This window comes from Poecilia mexicana, unplaced genomic scaffold (assembly GCF_051168715.1).
Source record: "Poecilia mexicana isolate PSO_F unplaced genomic scaffold, ASM5116871v1 scaffold_7, whole genome shotgun sequence".
In the NCBI taxonomy this organism is placed as follows: Eukaryota; Metazoa; Chordata; class Actinopteri; order Cyprinodontiformes; family Poeciliidae; genus Poecilia; species Poecilia mexicana.
Window position 1 is genome coordinate 14,737,009 of NW_028263376.1, and position 15,533 is coordinate 14,752,541.

The window sequence follows — 15,533 nt, forward strand, 5'->3', positions numbered from 1 at the left end:
CGTATGCACTCCTGATGATCATGAGTATTAGCATTTTTATTTCCATGAAAACTCATCTAATGGTGCTTCGACACAAGTCTCTGGAAAAAAGGTTTCAGATTTCAGAACGGATTACAGCGCGAGGGGAAAAAACAAGCCGGGGGTTTATGTGCAATATTTAGGTTTAAGGCAGATCAAAAAGCTGTGGCAACACGCTGATATAGTGGCACAGCAGGCTTTGACTGTGCGTGTGTGTGTGTGTGTGTACGCGTGTGTATGCCAGGCGTTGTATATCAATGTCAGGAAGGAAAAATGCAGACAGTTTGACGTCGTCCGTGAACAGGGAGGCCACTACTTAAGTGTCTGAGAGGAACAACTTGTCTAGACGCTGAACCCGGTTGAATTATCTCCAGTAATGAAGGCAGATCCTGGATCAGTGGTCTGGCATCGATTCAGGTCTGATGTGTATACTGTAAGCAGGAGGAGGAATTGACTGAATTATTATTCAAGATCAGGCAAAAACGCTGTGGTCCAGTTGGTTTGAGGCTCTCACTGGCACATCCAGTCTTTTTCTATTATTAGTTTCACCACAGACAGTCAATATTTGGACATTTGAGCCATGCTGAGTGGGAGACGCTAATCCTGAAGTGTGTCGGTTAAAGTGTGTGGGGTTGTGGGAACGGAAACCGTGGCTTGTACAGTCAGCATCTCCAGAGGCGGTCCTAGCCTTGAGGTAAAGGTGGGCCGCCGCACAGGGCCCCGAAAATACGTCAGATCAAGTTAATCTAAACTACAGTCACACGCAATCGCACCATCTCTGTCAAACTTGAGGCCCGGGGGCCAAATCCGGCCCACCATAGCTTTTTATGTGGCCCTCTAAACTCTAGAATAAATAGACACTTCAAGTAAAAAGTTGTCATAAAATATAATATTATCAATCAATTCAAAGCAGTTTTATCTGTATGCTGCCGAATTACATCAGTCCCTCCAGTTTTTTTTTGCTTTTTTTTCTCGCTAATGCATAATTGTGAGTTCATTACAAATTTTCTGCAAATATGGTCAAAAACATTTAAAATATTTCTAAAGCAGGAACAGAATTTTGATTGCAAACAAAATCACAAAAAACAATCACAAAATCTGGGAGGTGGTGATAAATGTCGAGAGATGTTCAATATTATTTAATTTTAAGAATTTATTGTATGCAGAGGCAGCTATTCATTCATATTTTAACAGGTTCTTAATGGGTTTTATCAATACATTCCAGCAAAACCAGCCCTTGATAACATTCATTATCCTTATATTACTCAAAATTAAAATTAGTTTGATACTCCTGTTTTGAAAAAGTACTAGTGAACATATCTCAGCAGAAGAAATGCATATTTTAGAAACCTATGGTATCTGTCATTTTTTAAATTTTATCTTATTCTGCTTGCTCCTTATGAGTTAGATTAATAAGATCTCAACATATATGATACAAAACAAAACCAAATTTACATGACAGTTCAAAATTTTCTTTAGCCCCATTACTGTCTCGACCCTGAACATTTTCATACATTATTCTTTTAAAAGTTTATAAAAAATTATTTAGTGACTGATTCTGATCAAAATCCTTCTGGTAAACAAAATGTTTGATGAAAAATGATCAGTAAATTTTCACGAGTTGCTGCCTTTCAGGTTTTAAAGCAGCAAAAATGTGAGATTTAGACCATTTTAGCATTTAAAATACATGCATTAGTTAGGAAAATATCTGATTAATGCATATTGCTTCTTTTTGAAAAACTCTTCATATTTAAGGAGCCCCAGTAGTGTGTGTTATGGGTTTGAAGATACAGTGATTATATCTTAATAATGACCAATAATAATAGAAAAATTATGCTTGAGATGGAAAAATTTGTTTGATCCATTTTCAGTGAATGACTAAACGAACCACAGTTGACAAGCAAGACAAAAGCTAAAAGCATAAAGGAAAAACACAAAGCCTCTATGCTTTCCTCCATTCAGCCTTCCTGTTATCTGCTGAACAGCTCTCTCTCTCTCACTTACAGCCTAAATGAACAGCAGACACACCCGTCACAGAAAATTACAGTTTCCTTTTAAATAGATCCTGCTGACGTCATTTTAAAACACCTGACACTGAAAATAGCTGAGGAGTCTTCTTTCTTCAGTCACAGCATCAGTCACAGTTTTGTTAGTTTGATTTAATAACCCTTCACACGATACAATAACAGATCAGAAAAAAAACGCTCTTTTTAGCCTGATTGGCCGGTTACCTATCAATGCCATTTTAAAAGGAATATAACCGGATTACTTCTTGGGGGATCTCTTATTTAATTTCACAATTACAACAGACATGGTTCTGTTTCGCTGCTCAAATTGGAAATTGACTCCAATATATTTAATGCACTGTAAGATCCAAGACATATGTGTGAGACCTGTTATTTGAAAAACTAACAACTACTGAATTTCACATATAAAAAGATGTATTTGAACTGTTTTAAATAAATGAGGTGAAATTAAGAACTGTACAATTTCAGATTTGGTGATCTGAAATGTGAGGTTTCTTCATAGAAGAGTTAATTTAGTTAAGTTTTTCCATTCTGGTAAACCAAAACTTTACTTACATAAACTTTGAGAAACATAATAGTTGATGGCCTAAAAATGAATATGAAATTCAAATGGTAAATTACAAGAATAAACTCTAGTTAGAATAGTGAATCAAAAATATTGAAATGCTGTTATTTCCAAGGAAATGACAACAGCCATTGTCGTGTTTCATATATTTCCAGAAACTACTTTTATTCACAGCTTCAGATCAAATTTAAAAACAAAACATCACTGTTTATAAAACACGTGGCTAGAAAAAACGTTTTGAAAAGAGGAAAAGAGTGTATTTGTTAAACAAACCTGTGAAATAGCAACAAGAAGTACAAGTCAAGGTTAAATAAGGGTTAAAAATAAAACTAAGGGATTCCACACCTGTCTTCTAATTTAGGTCGAAGTAAATCCGCCTCTGAAATTGCCAAATTAATTAAGTTCTCCATATTATTTACAGTGTTCATATTGGAATACTGTTCTAGTCTTTGAGTGAAGTTTTATTGAAGTTAATTAATTGTCGCCGCTGCTGGAATCCAGTAAGGCGTGGTGTGATTGTCTCATAATGTGCAGAGGTATGAAAAGTATGCAACGTATTTCCTAAGAACCAGAAATGATGGAGCAGCTGGCATTGCCCCAACAACTTATTGTAAGAACAAGGAAAAAACCGCAACAGTGTGCAGATAAGATAAGATAAGATAAGATTCAAGACACAAAGCTGAGACTGATGCATCCGAGATCTCATTCATTTTTCATGAACTTCTGTCTGAAGTCTGTGAAAAAAAGAAAAACAAGTTTTTGCTACTCACCCTGAAGAACAGGCTGCTGGAGATTTAGTCTCTTCTCTCTTCTGGAGGTCCAAATTTGGCGTCAAAACATCAATGATCTGTTCAGCGACACTTCGAGCTCACAGATCCAGAAATAAAAAAAAATATATTATAATAAAAAAATCAGCGGATTGAAGCGGAGCGAGGAGGTGCCACAATGAAGCCAGGCTCACTGAGGAGCGGTGAGGAATCCCGGTGAAGAGGAGCGGCGGCGGCGGCCCGGTGAGGTCATGATGGGGAAACCCTCCGGAGCTGAGGAGACATCTTTTTATTTTAATTTTTTATTTCTAACTCAGACAGACAGAAAACAAGAAGGTGGACCACAGAGATCCGTGAAAAAAGCCGAGCGACGCTGTGATCCTCTGCAGCAACAACACAGAAACAAACCGGGATCAAAACACTGGGATGTGCAGGGGCAGGGCGAGGGGCGGGGCCTCTGTGGATTCTCAGGCTCTGATTGGTCAGAGAGGTTTTACGCACAGGTTTCCTGTGATTTGGCTGAATGGCGTCTCTGATGAGCGCCTCCTCACCTGAGGCTGCAGGTCCCAACCTGCGCCTGATGTCTGACTGTGATTCACCCAGTGTCTGCATTTTCCAGGACTAAACACAACAATTACCATTTAATTATTTATTAAAGAAATTCTACAACCATTCTTCAATTTCGTGTCATCTACTGGAAAACTAAAAATAAAGACTGGTATGGACTAAAAAGTCTCACAATTACAGAAAAACGAAATTTCTTATCTTTGCTTTGTTTAAAAGGAATTATTTAGAATAAGGCTGCCCTCTACTGTTCAAACGGGAGAACACATCATCTGAATGGAATAAACTGAAAAAACCTTTTACACCCTCAGTGGGTATAAATAAATTTAAACTTAACATTTTGGGCAAAACCTTTATGCGGAATAGTTTTTGAAAGATCAAAGCCTCTTTTAGCGGATAATAAAAAAAAAAAAAAAATTTAAAGGAGCCTTTGTTTACAGAGCGAGCCGAGGTCGTGGCAGCTGGACCCACCGGTGGGTCCGTCGGGTTCTTTAAACAGTTACAGATTTTTTGCGCCAAATACTTATGTGGATAGTAATAAACGTAAATTTTGTCAAAAATGTATAACATTTTTCAGTGGATTTTTAAAACGACTGTGTATCAATATTTTTATTACTCCAAAGTGTGTAAGTTTTGTAAGAAATTGTATTTTTAAGTGTTCCGAGGATTTAGATGTAATTGAAATGATCTAGCTGGAGATAGGCACCAGCAAACCTCCCGACCCCACTAAGGGACAAGGGTGTAAAGAAAATGGATGTATAGATGAAATGATCTGTTTCAAGTATGGAAGAGTCTGGAATAAACAAAACAAAACAAAACAAAACGTATGTTTTCCACGCTCCTTCAACCTTCCTTCGGGGGGGAGGGGGTTGGCTGGGTGGGGGGGGGGGGCGCCGATTTATGTTTGTGCATCCACCTGAATAATGTGTAGTTGCGCCACTGCCTGTATGAGGTATTCTTTATTTTACGCTATAAAATAAAAAATGCACTGGATTTCCCCAATAAATACAGAACAGCAAACATATAGCGAGCCGAACATGATTCACAAGGATAACACTTCAATAAAATATTCAAATGTGAATAAGATGATTAAAAATAAATTTAAAATCTATAGAAAGAACCTACTAGTTTAAAAAATAAATCTCATGAACAGCACTCAAATTAAGTGTGGCTGCTGGATAATTTATTAGTAAAAGCTATTTGATCATATATTCTGTACTTTCACAGTGTCACGATTTGGGAGTGATTGTATTTTTTGTTCTGTTTTCTTCTTTTTGAGTTTTTTTTTTTTAAAGTTTTCAGTGAATTTTGAGAAAAATGTGTATTGGAACTGATACTAAGCTTTGTAACTTCACCATTGTTTATTCTACTTTGCCTATCCTGTATCACAACTATTGTCAAACTCTAAGTTTGACATTTATAACAAATAGAATTCTATAAACTCCTGCAGCAATGGTCCGTTTTCCCTAGATGTGATGTTTCCATGTTTTTCATGTATGAATCTCTTAGGTGAAGAAATATCAGCCATCAAAAATTCCCTTATCACTTGTCGTTTCTTATTCTTTAATGAGTTTTAAAAATTGAACAGACAACATTACATTTTTCCTGACTACTTATGTTTCGGATCCAAACACAGGCACAACCTGGACACCCAGACTTTGGATTCCAGCTCAGATCTGCAAATGTTGTGTCAGAATGAGAAGCAATCAGACAGCATTATACACAAAAAGACAAAACCCCAGTGTAATCCACGTCCAGGGGGGAACTCATTTATAAACAGCTATTCACAGCCACAGCAGCAATTTTAGAGACAATCATCTTCAGAAATTGCATATGAAGCATCGCTGAGAGGACGAAGGATAATTACCACAACATAATTAATATGTAGATGCTGACTGTGCTGGGGAGCAGAGTATAATAAACTTTGAGAGTTTTCACAGTCACTCAGGAAACACTCAGTGGATTAAGTTTGAGCTTGGGCAGAAAATCCGTTACGGCTTTAGGATTTATGATAAACACACAGCAGCTTCTGCTGAGTTACACTGAGACAATCTGCACCATGGATTCTCAAATCAATTAGATTTTAAATTCGGAAAAAATAATGGTTTCCTAAATAAACATTACCAATGCTCTTTATGTTACGCCAGAGTGTATTTTAAGATTTTAACACCGATAACTAAGAGTCTGGCTTGAACTCTTACACTTTACATGGACTTCATATTGCTGTAGCATAATTTTATTGAAATGCATTGCTTTTTTGAAACAGCTTTTTTCCTTTCCCACTTTTTGTGTCCTTCATAATTATTTTTTTTTGTGCACAACCAATCCTGGACTAACCACATATTCAGTGGTGATATTCCCTGGAAGGGAAAAAATGGATTTGACTAAAACAGAGGCCTCCAAAAAATGTTGTCAGGTGGGTCAAAATTATCAAGTCAGAAGTTTTCAAAGGCCAAGAAAGAAAGAAGAAAAAGACTAAAATAAAGCAAATAGCTTTTTTTTGTTTCTGTTTGTAGATACAAAACTTAAAAAGGATTTTGCTTGATTGCAAAGTCCTTTTTGCAAACAAAACATTTGCAAAATTTGGAAAAATTTAAAATTGTCCAAAATTGAAAATCCATTTTCAATTTGTTTTGGGCTCATTTGAGCAAATTTGCTTTTAGCTATAAAAGCAAAATTTGGATCTTCTTTCAAAACACTCACTATGTTAAGCTGAGTTTAATAAATTACACAAAAGTTAAACCGGATTTTTCAGTAAAATCTCTGGATAAATATGGTTCTGCTTTTTATAAAAGTTTGGTTGTAAAATGATTAATGCTTTGCAAACTTCATATTTTCTATTTCAAGAAAACAATGTCAATAATAATTTTATAAATAAAAGTTTAATAAAGGAAATTATATCTTTTTTTAACTGGAGTTGGGGGTTAAAAAAATCAATCCAAGGGCCACAAATGGCCCTCAGGCCACACTTTGGACACCCCCAAGCTGCAGATTCAGATTTTGTAAAAAGTGAAACCTTCAAGAGGCTGTCCACACCACAAGGCGAAACTTTCTCAACAGAAATACTCTTTACTGAGTACTTTTATGACATCTCATAATTTGTTATTGTTGTTTTTATTTTTAGAGGATTATGTATCTATATTCTTAAACTTTTAATCAGCTGAGAAACAGCCTGTTTGTGTGTAAATGACATGACATGGCCTTCTATATTTTTCTGTCCTTTGCTCTTGTGTCTTTTTATTTACAACTTAGTTAACATTCTACAATGCAAAATGCAAATATATATATATTTTTAAAATTTTTCTAACCTTAAGATTCGGCATGACCTGTAGGGTGTCATGAAGCAAAACAAACAAAAAAGAGGTAATGAATTTTGAAATTTCTGTTTTCTTTTTCTTTAAAAAAAAATTGATTCTTAGTTTTCTCAAAAATATATCTAATCTAATCAGCAGAATGCTCATCAGGAGAGTTGGTGTGTGTTTGGTTGTGTGTGTGGGGAGAGATGGATGGACCATTCATTCAAAAAACTCCTATTGCTTTTAGTAAACTAGATGCAAAAGCTCCCTATAACGTGACTAACAGCAGAATTAGTTGCATAATTAGACACATGCAGCTAATTGTTTGTTATTCAGCTTGATCTTGAGCAAAGTCTTTGTACCTACATTTTTAATTGAATACAATGGCTTCGACTTATTTTCAATGCTTTGCAAAGCCTTCAGCTGTTAAACTGAAATGCGTCATAGATGCTTTGATGTTTTTACTTTTTGCCAGGTGCTTTCATGCTACACAGGAACCTGATTTTCCTGAAGGAAAACCATTAGTTGCTTTTGTTTTTTGTTTTGTCTCCACATAATCCACCAACAGCGCCTTTCTAAATTTACAGCTACAAACTTCAGTGTATTTCATTGAAATTTTGCACGATAGACCAACACAAAGTAGCATGTAATTGGAACACAAACAATAAAACATTTTCAACACCTTTTGCAAGTAAAGACCTGATAATTGTGACATTCTTTTGAATTGAAGGCCTTTTACTCTGATATCCCAAAATGTCTGTGGCAGAATAGATGCATTTATGCTGAGATTAAATTACAGAATGTTAGAGTCTAACTTTTTACCAACTGTCGTTACAAACTGAAATTGCATTGCTTTTATAACTAGGATCGATTTGGAATATTTGTATTTAAATTTCAGTATGTCTCAGTAATTATTGTAAGTAATTGATTTAAGTATGAATTGTACAGTTGTAAAAAGAAAAATTATGACTGGTTTGACTGCCTGCTTTTCTAACATATCTGGACATTTGAATATTCACTACCACATTTAGTTACTTAGACTGGAAAAAATCTCACATCATGCGCACATGATTGGAAAATGATAACTCAGCATTTTGAAGGAGGTTTGTTGTGTTTCAGACATTTAGTTTGGACTCCTCCTGACTGCAGAAGTGAAACTGAAGAGTGTTAGAAAGAAGACTGCATTACCTTCAGGTTAAGATTTAAATAAGTCTCATAAAACAGGCAGTGTTATAAAAATGAATGCTTGTACAAATTTCCTGGGCCAAACATAAACCCAGATCCTGGTCTCATTGAGATGCTGTGAATGACTCGGCTGTTTCTATCAAAGGGTGTGAAGTTATAGGCTAGGATGTCTCAACTTTTCCCTCTGTTAAATGATTTTGCATTTTTGTTTATAATTTGTCCCTTAACCAAATCACATGGTTAATTTTTGCTGTTAAAATTGATTAAATTACAATATATGTATACATTTCTGGAGCGTCAATCATTTGTTGTGAAGTGGGGTTATTTAAACTGAAAGTATTTGTTTGCATTGGAGTTTATTTAGGGGTATCAGAACAAAAAAAGGCTAAATACAAATTGATGCCACACCTTCACATGTTTTTAGGTAGAGAAGCAAAATAAAATATGTATATTTTTCTTCCATATCAGAACTATGCACTACATTTTGTTGGTCTACCACTGAAAATCCAATTTTTCATACACTTCACGCAGGAATATGTAACTTTCTCTTTTCTGTTTCTTACATATTTATTGAAACTGTCATTATGTTGTCTCAGATAATATGTGAAAGAAAATCAAGCTTCTTTGCCTTTGTCCAGTGCTCCCAGTGCTAACTAGAAACAACCAATCAGAGCCAGGAGGTGGGACTTAGCGCTGCCAATCACAATCTGGTGCGGTGATGCTCATCCTCCCTCCCGTTCCCTTCCCTACTGCAGCTAGCATAGACTGTTTTAAATGCTCAGTCATGGCCACAGCTAAACGGTAAGTTGTTTCTCAGGGGGAAGCGAGTACATGAGTCTGATTGACAGTGCTAAGTGATATTGATTTCTTTCCACTCTGCCCTGTTCTTGTAATTGGACGGCCACATGTTGTCCTCATCTACTGCAGTCTCAGTTGTTCATTTCTCTGGCTTCAGGTGGCCCGATGGGAAACAGGATGTCACTTTCTAAGGAGAGATTGCTGCCCAGGCCGGCCATGCGGCTACGCAGCAGGAAGTGTGTCCTCCTCTGCAGGATCCTCTGCTGCTCCTGCTTCAGCTCCACATATGATCTGGAGAAGGTATGAAAGATGGAGGTGACGGGGAACGCCATCAGGAGGATGCCACTCAGAATGCTGCTGAGAGCTACCACCTGACCCGGGATGCTCCTTGGCACCATGTCCCCATAACCAACGGTTGTCATAGTGATCACAGCCCACCAATAGGTCGCGGGGATGCTTGTGAACTCCTGTGTGGCGGCCATTTCATTCTCAATCAGGTACAGAAGGGGTGAATACAAAGCAATCGCCACGCACAAGAAAAGGAGGAGCAGTCCAAACTCCCGTGTGCAGCGCCTCGCCGTCAGGCCAAGAGTCTGCAGGCCCAGCGAGTGGCGAGCCAGACGCATCACGTAGAGGATGCGCAGCGCTCTGAGGACGCGTAGCACCAAGCCCACTTTGTCCAAGTAGCTGCTGCCGGAGCCGAGGCGCTTCTCCCCCTTGGACGAACCGTCCACCAGCAGCGTGATGTAGTAGGGCAGGATGGCCACCACATCGATCAGGTTTAGAGGCTTTCTGAAGAAGGTCAGCTTGCTGCGGTCCTGAATGAAGCGCAGGGTGAACTCCAAGGAGAACCAGGCCACACATACGGTCTCCACTATGAAGATGTTGTAGCACATCTTGGAACATGTGCCCTGTAAAAAAAAAAAAAATCTCTCACTGCGCCCATCAGCACGTTACAGTCACTAGAGGGAGCCACATCAGCATGAAACTAACCAGAACAGGATGCAGCTGCACAAGCAACACATGGCTTTTTTTTGGTGATTTATTTTGTTTTGTATGTTTTTTTCCCCCTATATTCATATATTTTGTATTAATTTATAGCCTTTCCTTAAAATATGTATGTCCACTTCTTAACTTACCTATTTGTGTCACAACAGACTCTACATACAAGTCATTGCTGTTGCTGTGTTGTTCTTTAATGCAAACTTGTTCGCACTATAGAACAGATTGCTGACTTTCCGAGTTAGTAATCTGACTTCAGGGATCATTCCAGTTCTAGTCAACTTCTCTGATTCGGAACCAGAAAATCCAACTTCCTAGTGTAAATTAAACGCACCATAATCGTTTCAAAAATGCAAATAAGGCTCCGTTCGCACTGCAGCCGGAAGTGACCCAATTCCGATTTTTTTGCCCCCCCTTAAGCGACCTGTATCTGATTTTTCATGACAGACTGAAAAACACAGATCTGATTTTTTCGAATACGACCCAGGAAACTTACGTACCTGATCTTTTCAGATGTGACCTGAGTCTGTACTGCCAGGTCGCATTCATCAGACCTGAACGTCATTGATACCTGAATGATACTCGATAAACGTCACTATTCTGCGCCCTGACATCCGCGACCAGGAAGAAAAACAACAAGCAGTGCGGACGATAATGAAGATTAAGCTGTTAGTGTGCTGGCACGGGTCGGACAATAACTTACAAATTGTAAGATAAGCTTCGCCATTAGCATCCACATTTACTTCCGCAAACACTGCACACTTCTTCGGTCGGCAAAAAACATCTATGGGTTATGTTATTGCGCCCTCTACTGCTATGCGGGACACTTTCAGCTCGTTTGCAGTTCACACAGGAGATCACGTACAAGTAGTAAGTGTGTCGACCACGCAAGAAACCCCAAACCCCACCAAATTGGTTTTGGGTCGCTTCAGGCTGCAGTCTGAACATAGCCTAAGACGTCACTTAAAGAAATCTTGAGAATGACCCAATAAAGTGTGGGAAGTGACATCAACAGTCATTTCAACTGTTTTGCCAAGAGAAACATTTACAGAAATAAGTCCAGTCCTTGAAATACCCCTTGCTTCCACTGGGACCCTAATCAAGGACTAAGAGAGATCGTATTTCTTAAATAGCTGGATTTTTTATAACTGTGTTTTAGACACAAAATACTTCATAATTTGCCTAAACTTCCAAATTAAGTAGGTAAACACAATACAGGGGTTTGTCTATGTCATGCTGAGTTGAAACTGTGTTGAAACATTTGAAGGGAACAGAAAGGTTAAAGTTGTAAACATACCACTGACTTGGAATGCTTATATTATGATATTATAATGGAAATACTGCAGAATTGCAGGAAATGTTGAGTCAACTTGCAGCAGAAGCTGAAAACTTTCTCTGGCAGACAGGAACCAGAAGCAGTCTGTTACAATCAGATTGTTGCCACGTTTAATTAAGCAGTCTCGCAGAGACATATTAAGAAAAATGAGGCGTGAGTACAAGGGAGGCCTGTTGGCTCAAACTAAATTTTTGGACTCAATTACATCCCAAGAACTCTTTTTATTCATTTTCATCAACAGGGATTGGGCTTGGTTTAGAAATGTGTAATAGAGAAGATTTTAACATCATTATATTTCAGTTTAACACTGAAAAGTTCACATTTTTGCATCTAAAGAAACTTGTTTTGCATCATTTTTAAATCTTCCTGTTAGCAGTTGGAAATATAATCTGCAGTCACTGAGATTTTGTGGTAAAAGCTCAGATTTAGGATTTATTTATAAAACTTCTGTCTTTTTCTGTGTGAATAGCTAAAAATCCACTTTCCTTTTATGTGAAAGTGAAGGCTAAGGTTTTTAATTAAAGCTGTGACTGAAGTAAAACGCAATAATAATACAGCCTGTGATGTCTATGAATATTTTTCTAATCTGGAAAACATCAATTCTGTGCCGCTGCTCTTCCAGTGGTCTCTCTTTTCTATTTCTTTTTTTTAATTTGACAGCGTTGAAACATGACATAACTAGCTGTGGTTAGGTTGAATCTATTGATGATCCCATAAAGCAACATATTTGCAATAGTTATTAAATAAAATAAATGGAGACAGAATTAAAAATACTAAAAGAAAAAAAAACTTGTCTGTGGAGCTCCATTTTAAAACTTATTTTTGAAACTTAATGCTGATTTAATACTATTTTTATATGCACATTAAAAAAAAGTTAAGGAAAATTTCACTTTAGACTTGCAATTGATTTTTCAATAATTTAGTACAAAACAGGATTTAGGAAAGGTAAAAATTTTGAAGAGCGGAGGGTAAAAATTCTGGATAACTTCCTGAGAATGTTTTTTTTTTTAAATCATCAAACTGTTTAAAAAATATTCTTTAAATAAAAACTTTTAACATTTGTGGAGAACCTCACAAAACCTTTGAGGAATCATGAATTTCAGAAAAGGGTTTCGGAGCAATCCACTGAGATCTCTGGGTTGGTCTACTGATCAGTAGTCTACTGCATCAAAAACCCAACAGAACCATCCAGACTAAGATTTGGGAAACATTGTGAGTCTCTATGAAGCAGAGTTAAAATCGCAAATGTTTCCAGAGATTCCTGGCTTAACCAAGAAGCCAGAAACATCTGGGACTGACAATGCCTCCAGCAAAGTTTATTTACACTTCTATGGTAGTAGCATTAATGCAGAAAAACACACTAGAGCAACACTTGCTGCCTCTGGGATCACATTCTTTCCTGGAACATCTTTTTATTCTCTAATAAGTTAAGGCTGAATAGCTTATGAAGTTTTCTCAGGAGACGAAGGTGGGGAGAATGTTGACATGTGAAAAGCAATGATGTTATTCCTGCAACTTGCTTTATGTTTGCAGGAATAACAGGTAAACCACCAGAAAAATGTCATTGCTTGTTTGTTTTTTTCTTTGAGAGGGAATGAAAAGGTAGCTTGGAAATAGAAGTTGTATTTGGACAGGTCAGATAAAAAGTTTCAGAGTTAAGAATTTCTTTATTTTTCACATTCCTTACTGTTAACATTTTTTGTTGTTTTATCCAAATATTCTTTAACGAATGCTTATTGAGGACTTTTTAATAACTCTGGCTGGATACCAGACCACTCTTACTATCAGAATTGGCAGAGTTCAAATTAGATTTTCCATTATGACTCCCAAAATATCAAAAATTGCCAATACTGATCAGGAATAATCCAGGAAAAACTGCTGGAATACCATTATTAATGATTGTAGTAAGACCTGTTTTCAGTGGTGGACACACTTCCACTAATCCTAATAGTTAAGCTAATTTGTCGTTTTGCTCGTTAAAAATGTTTAGCTTCCCCTAAGTATATATATTTTCTGGATAAATTCTATAGTGCTGTTTTGTAAACTTTCAGTTAAAGTAAGTTTGACGTCTGTGTTGACATTTGGATTATTGACTGTGGAAAATTGTTTATGATCATCCTTTTATTTTGAAGTGGGTTAAGACTGTTTACACAGCAGTTCCATTTATGTTTACTCTGCAAATTACGTTTATTCTGTAACCAGATTTGTTCAGATGCATTAATAAAAGCCCAGAAACAAAAAGACATTCATGCCCATAAAGTAGGCTATATGTTGTTTTGTTCCTGCGTCTTTGCTGTATTTGTTTAAATAAAAATGATTTTATATGTTAAATGCTCTTTTACTCACCGCCTCCTCCTCTTCTCTCATAGCCGGCATGGTGCTGATGGAGAGGTTGATGGCTGTGATGGTAACAAACAACACTGACAAGCAAGCAAAGATCTTCCCTGGCAGGCCGGAGTGAGGCCTCTCCACCATGTCTCTCAGTTTGTTCATGCACCAGTTGATTCTGGACTCAGCCGTGCGCTCCCTGTGCCCGTTCTCCGAATCCAACAGGTCTTCCAAAAGTTCATCCTCTTCTTCTGCTCTCTCCATGGCTTCAAACTCCTCCACACGCTGCAGCATGCGCCGGCGACAGCACCACTCCAGGCTCTCCTCCGGGACGCCCCAGTAGAGGAGCTCCTCTCTGAACGAGAGAGCGCACATCTCCCTGAGGGAGCGCAGCTTACCCGCCCTCAAGAACGTCAGGATGGTCCTGAAGGCACAGGGGCTGCGGTCAAAGAAGAACTCATTGTGTGCCACGTCGTAGTCATCACAGATGCGCATAATCTCATCAAAGCTGCTGCAGAGGTGCAGCTGGCCCAGGCGGGACAGAGGGAAATCCTCTAAAGTGGTCCAAGGCATCTGGTAGCGCAGGCCACCCACATTAATGATGGCGTGGATCTTCCGGGCGCCGGACAAAGCGGTGTTGTCAGGGATGGTGTTGCGCTCCAGGGCGAGCTGGGCCCTTTTGTAGAAGGCTCCCTTCCGAGCCTCTGCTTCTTGTTGGGGAGGTTGATTGAGGGAAGTATCAGAGGCACAGCTTAGGGCGCTGTAGTCGTAGTCAGAACCATCACCCGCCAACAGGGTCATCTTTACTGTCACATCCCTGTGCTCAACCTCCCATCAGCGCGATCTCACCCTCACAGACTGAAAGAGAGAATAAAACTGGTTACTCTGACAGTTCTTCTGAAAGTTCACCTATTGTGGGATATGCTCAGATTCCTCATTTATTGATGATGAATACTTTAAATATCAATGGATAATTATAGTTGAGGTATGTGTCCTTTAGAAAAAATGTTTTTCTGTTACTATGTTGTGGCAGTATAGCATGAGACAGATAATCTGTGAATAAATAAAGCTCTTCTCCCAGTACTCCCAGTACTTTTTAGAAACAACCAATCATAGCCAGGAGGAGGGTCTTATTGCTGTCAATGAAGCTTATGTACCCTTCCTGTAGCTTCCTGTAACTATAAGCTGTTTCCCTGCCACTAGCACATCAATCAGCATGTACACAAGTTGGTTGGCAGTGCTAAGACTCTCCTCCTGGCTCTGATTGGTTCTTTTTAACGAGGAGCTATATTTCTTAAGACAGCAATAGTAGGTGGAATTGATCAATCTTTTTACAGATTATGTCTCATACTGTTAAGACTCGGTAACAGTTTTAACAAATATGAAAAAAAACCCTGATTTTTGTAAAAGTCTTAATCTGAAAAACTTGCTCAGATTCTATGTTTATTGAAAATTATACCAGTAAATATTTGAGGCCATATCACCTGATACAGATTTTGTTTTTATTGCAGGAAACCAACAGACTGTTTGCTTTTTCAGTCAAATGGATGATGAATGACTGCATCAACAGGCCAGCACAAAGGCCAAGCCTCACTGAGAAAAAGAAAGCTAGAAACTTTCTGACCAAGGCCAAGTCAAAGCTCAGAT

At 38.0% G+C, this 15,533-nt stretch overlaps 2 protein-coding genes across 3 annotated transcripts in view; both read right to left on the minus strand.

Annotated features, from left to right (window-relative positions):
- The window catches only part of src (SRC proto-oncogene, non-receptor tyrosine kinase), a 37,748-nt gene extending 33,747 nt beyond the window's left edge, over positions 1-4,001 (minus strand). The window contains exon 1 of one of the 2 annotated variants that reach the window (XM_015003383.2): positions 3,381-4,001. The gene's annotated coding sequence lies outside the window, so the exon portion shown is untranslated. The remainder of the gene's footprint in view (positions 1-3,380) is intronic. The other variant, XM_015003385.2, reaches the window with a different exon arrangement.
- A 1,486-nt stretch (positions 4,002-5,487) lies between these two features.
- kcng1 (potassium voltage-gated channel, subfamily G, member 1) lies at positions 5,488-14,721 on the minus strand. Its single transcript, XM_015003390.2, has 2 exons — positions 13,905-14,721; positions 5,488-10,131 (listed from the first exon to the last, which is right to left on the minus strand). Exons 1-2 carry the CDS (start codon positions 14,685-14,687, stop codon positions 9,352-9,354), a joined length of 1,563 nt encoding a protein of 520 aa, XP_014858876.2. The 5' UTR covers positions 14,688-14,721; the 3' UTR covers positions 5,488-9,351.
- Positions 14,722-15,533: the final 812 nt, after the last annotated feature.

Coding starts and splice junctions, on each gene's coding strand:
- kcng1 (XM_015003390.2), bottom strand. CDS start 14,687: ATGACCCTGTTGGCGGGTGATGGTTCTGACTACGACTACAGCGCCCTA. Junction 10,132..13,904: donor TGAGAGAAGAGGAGGAGGCG/GTGAGTAAAAGA, acceptor TTTTTTTTACAG/GGCACATGTTCCAAGATGTG.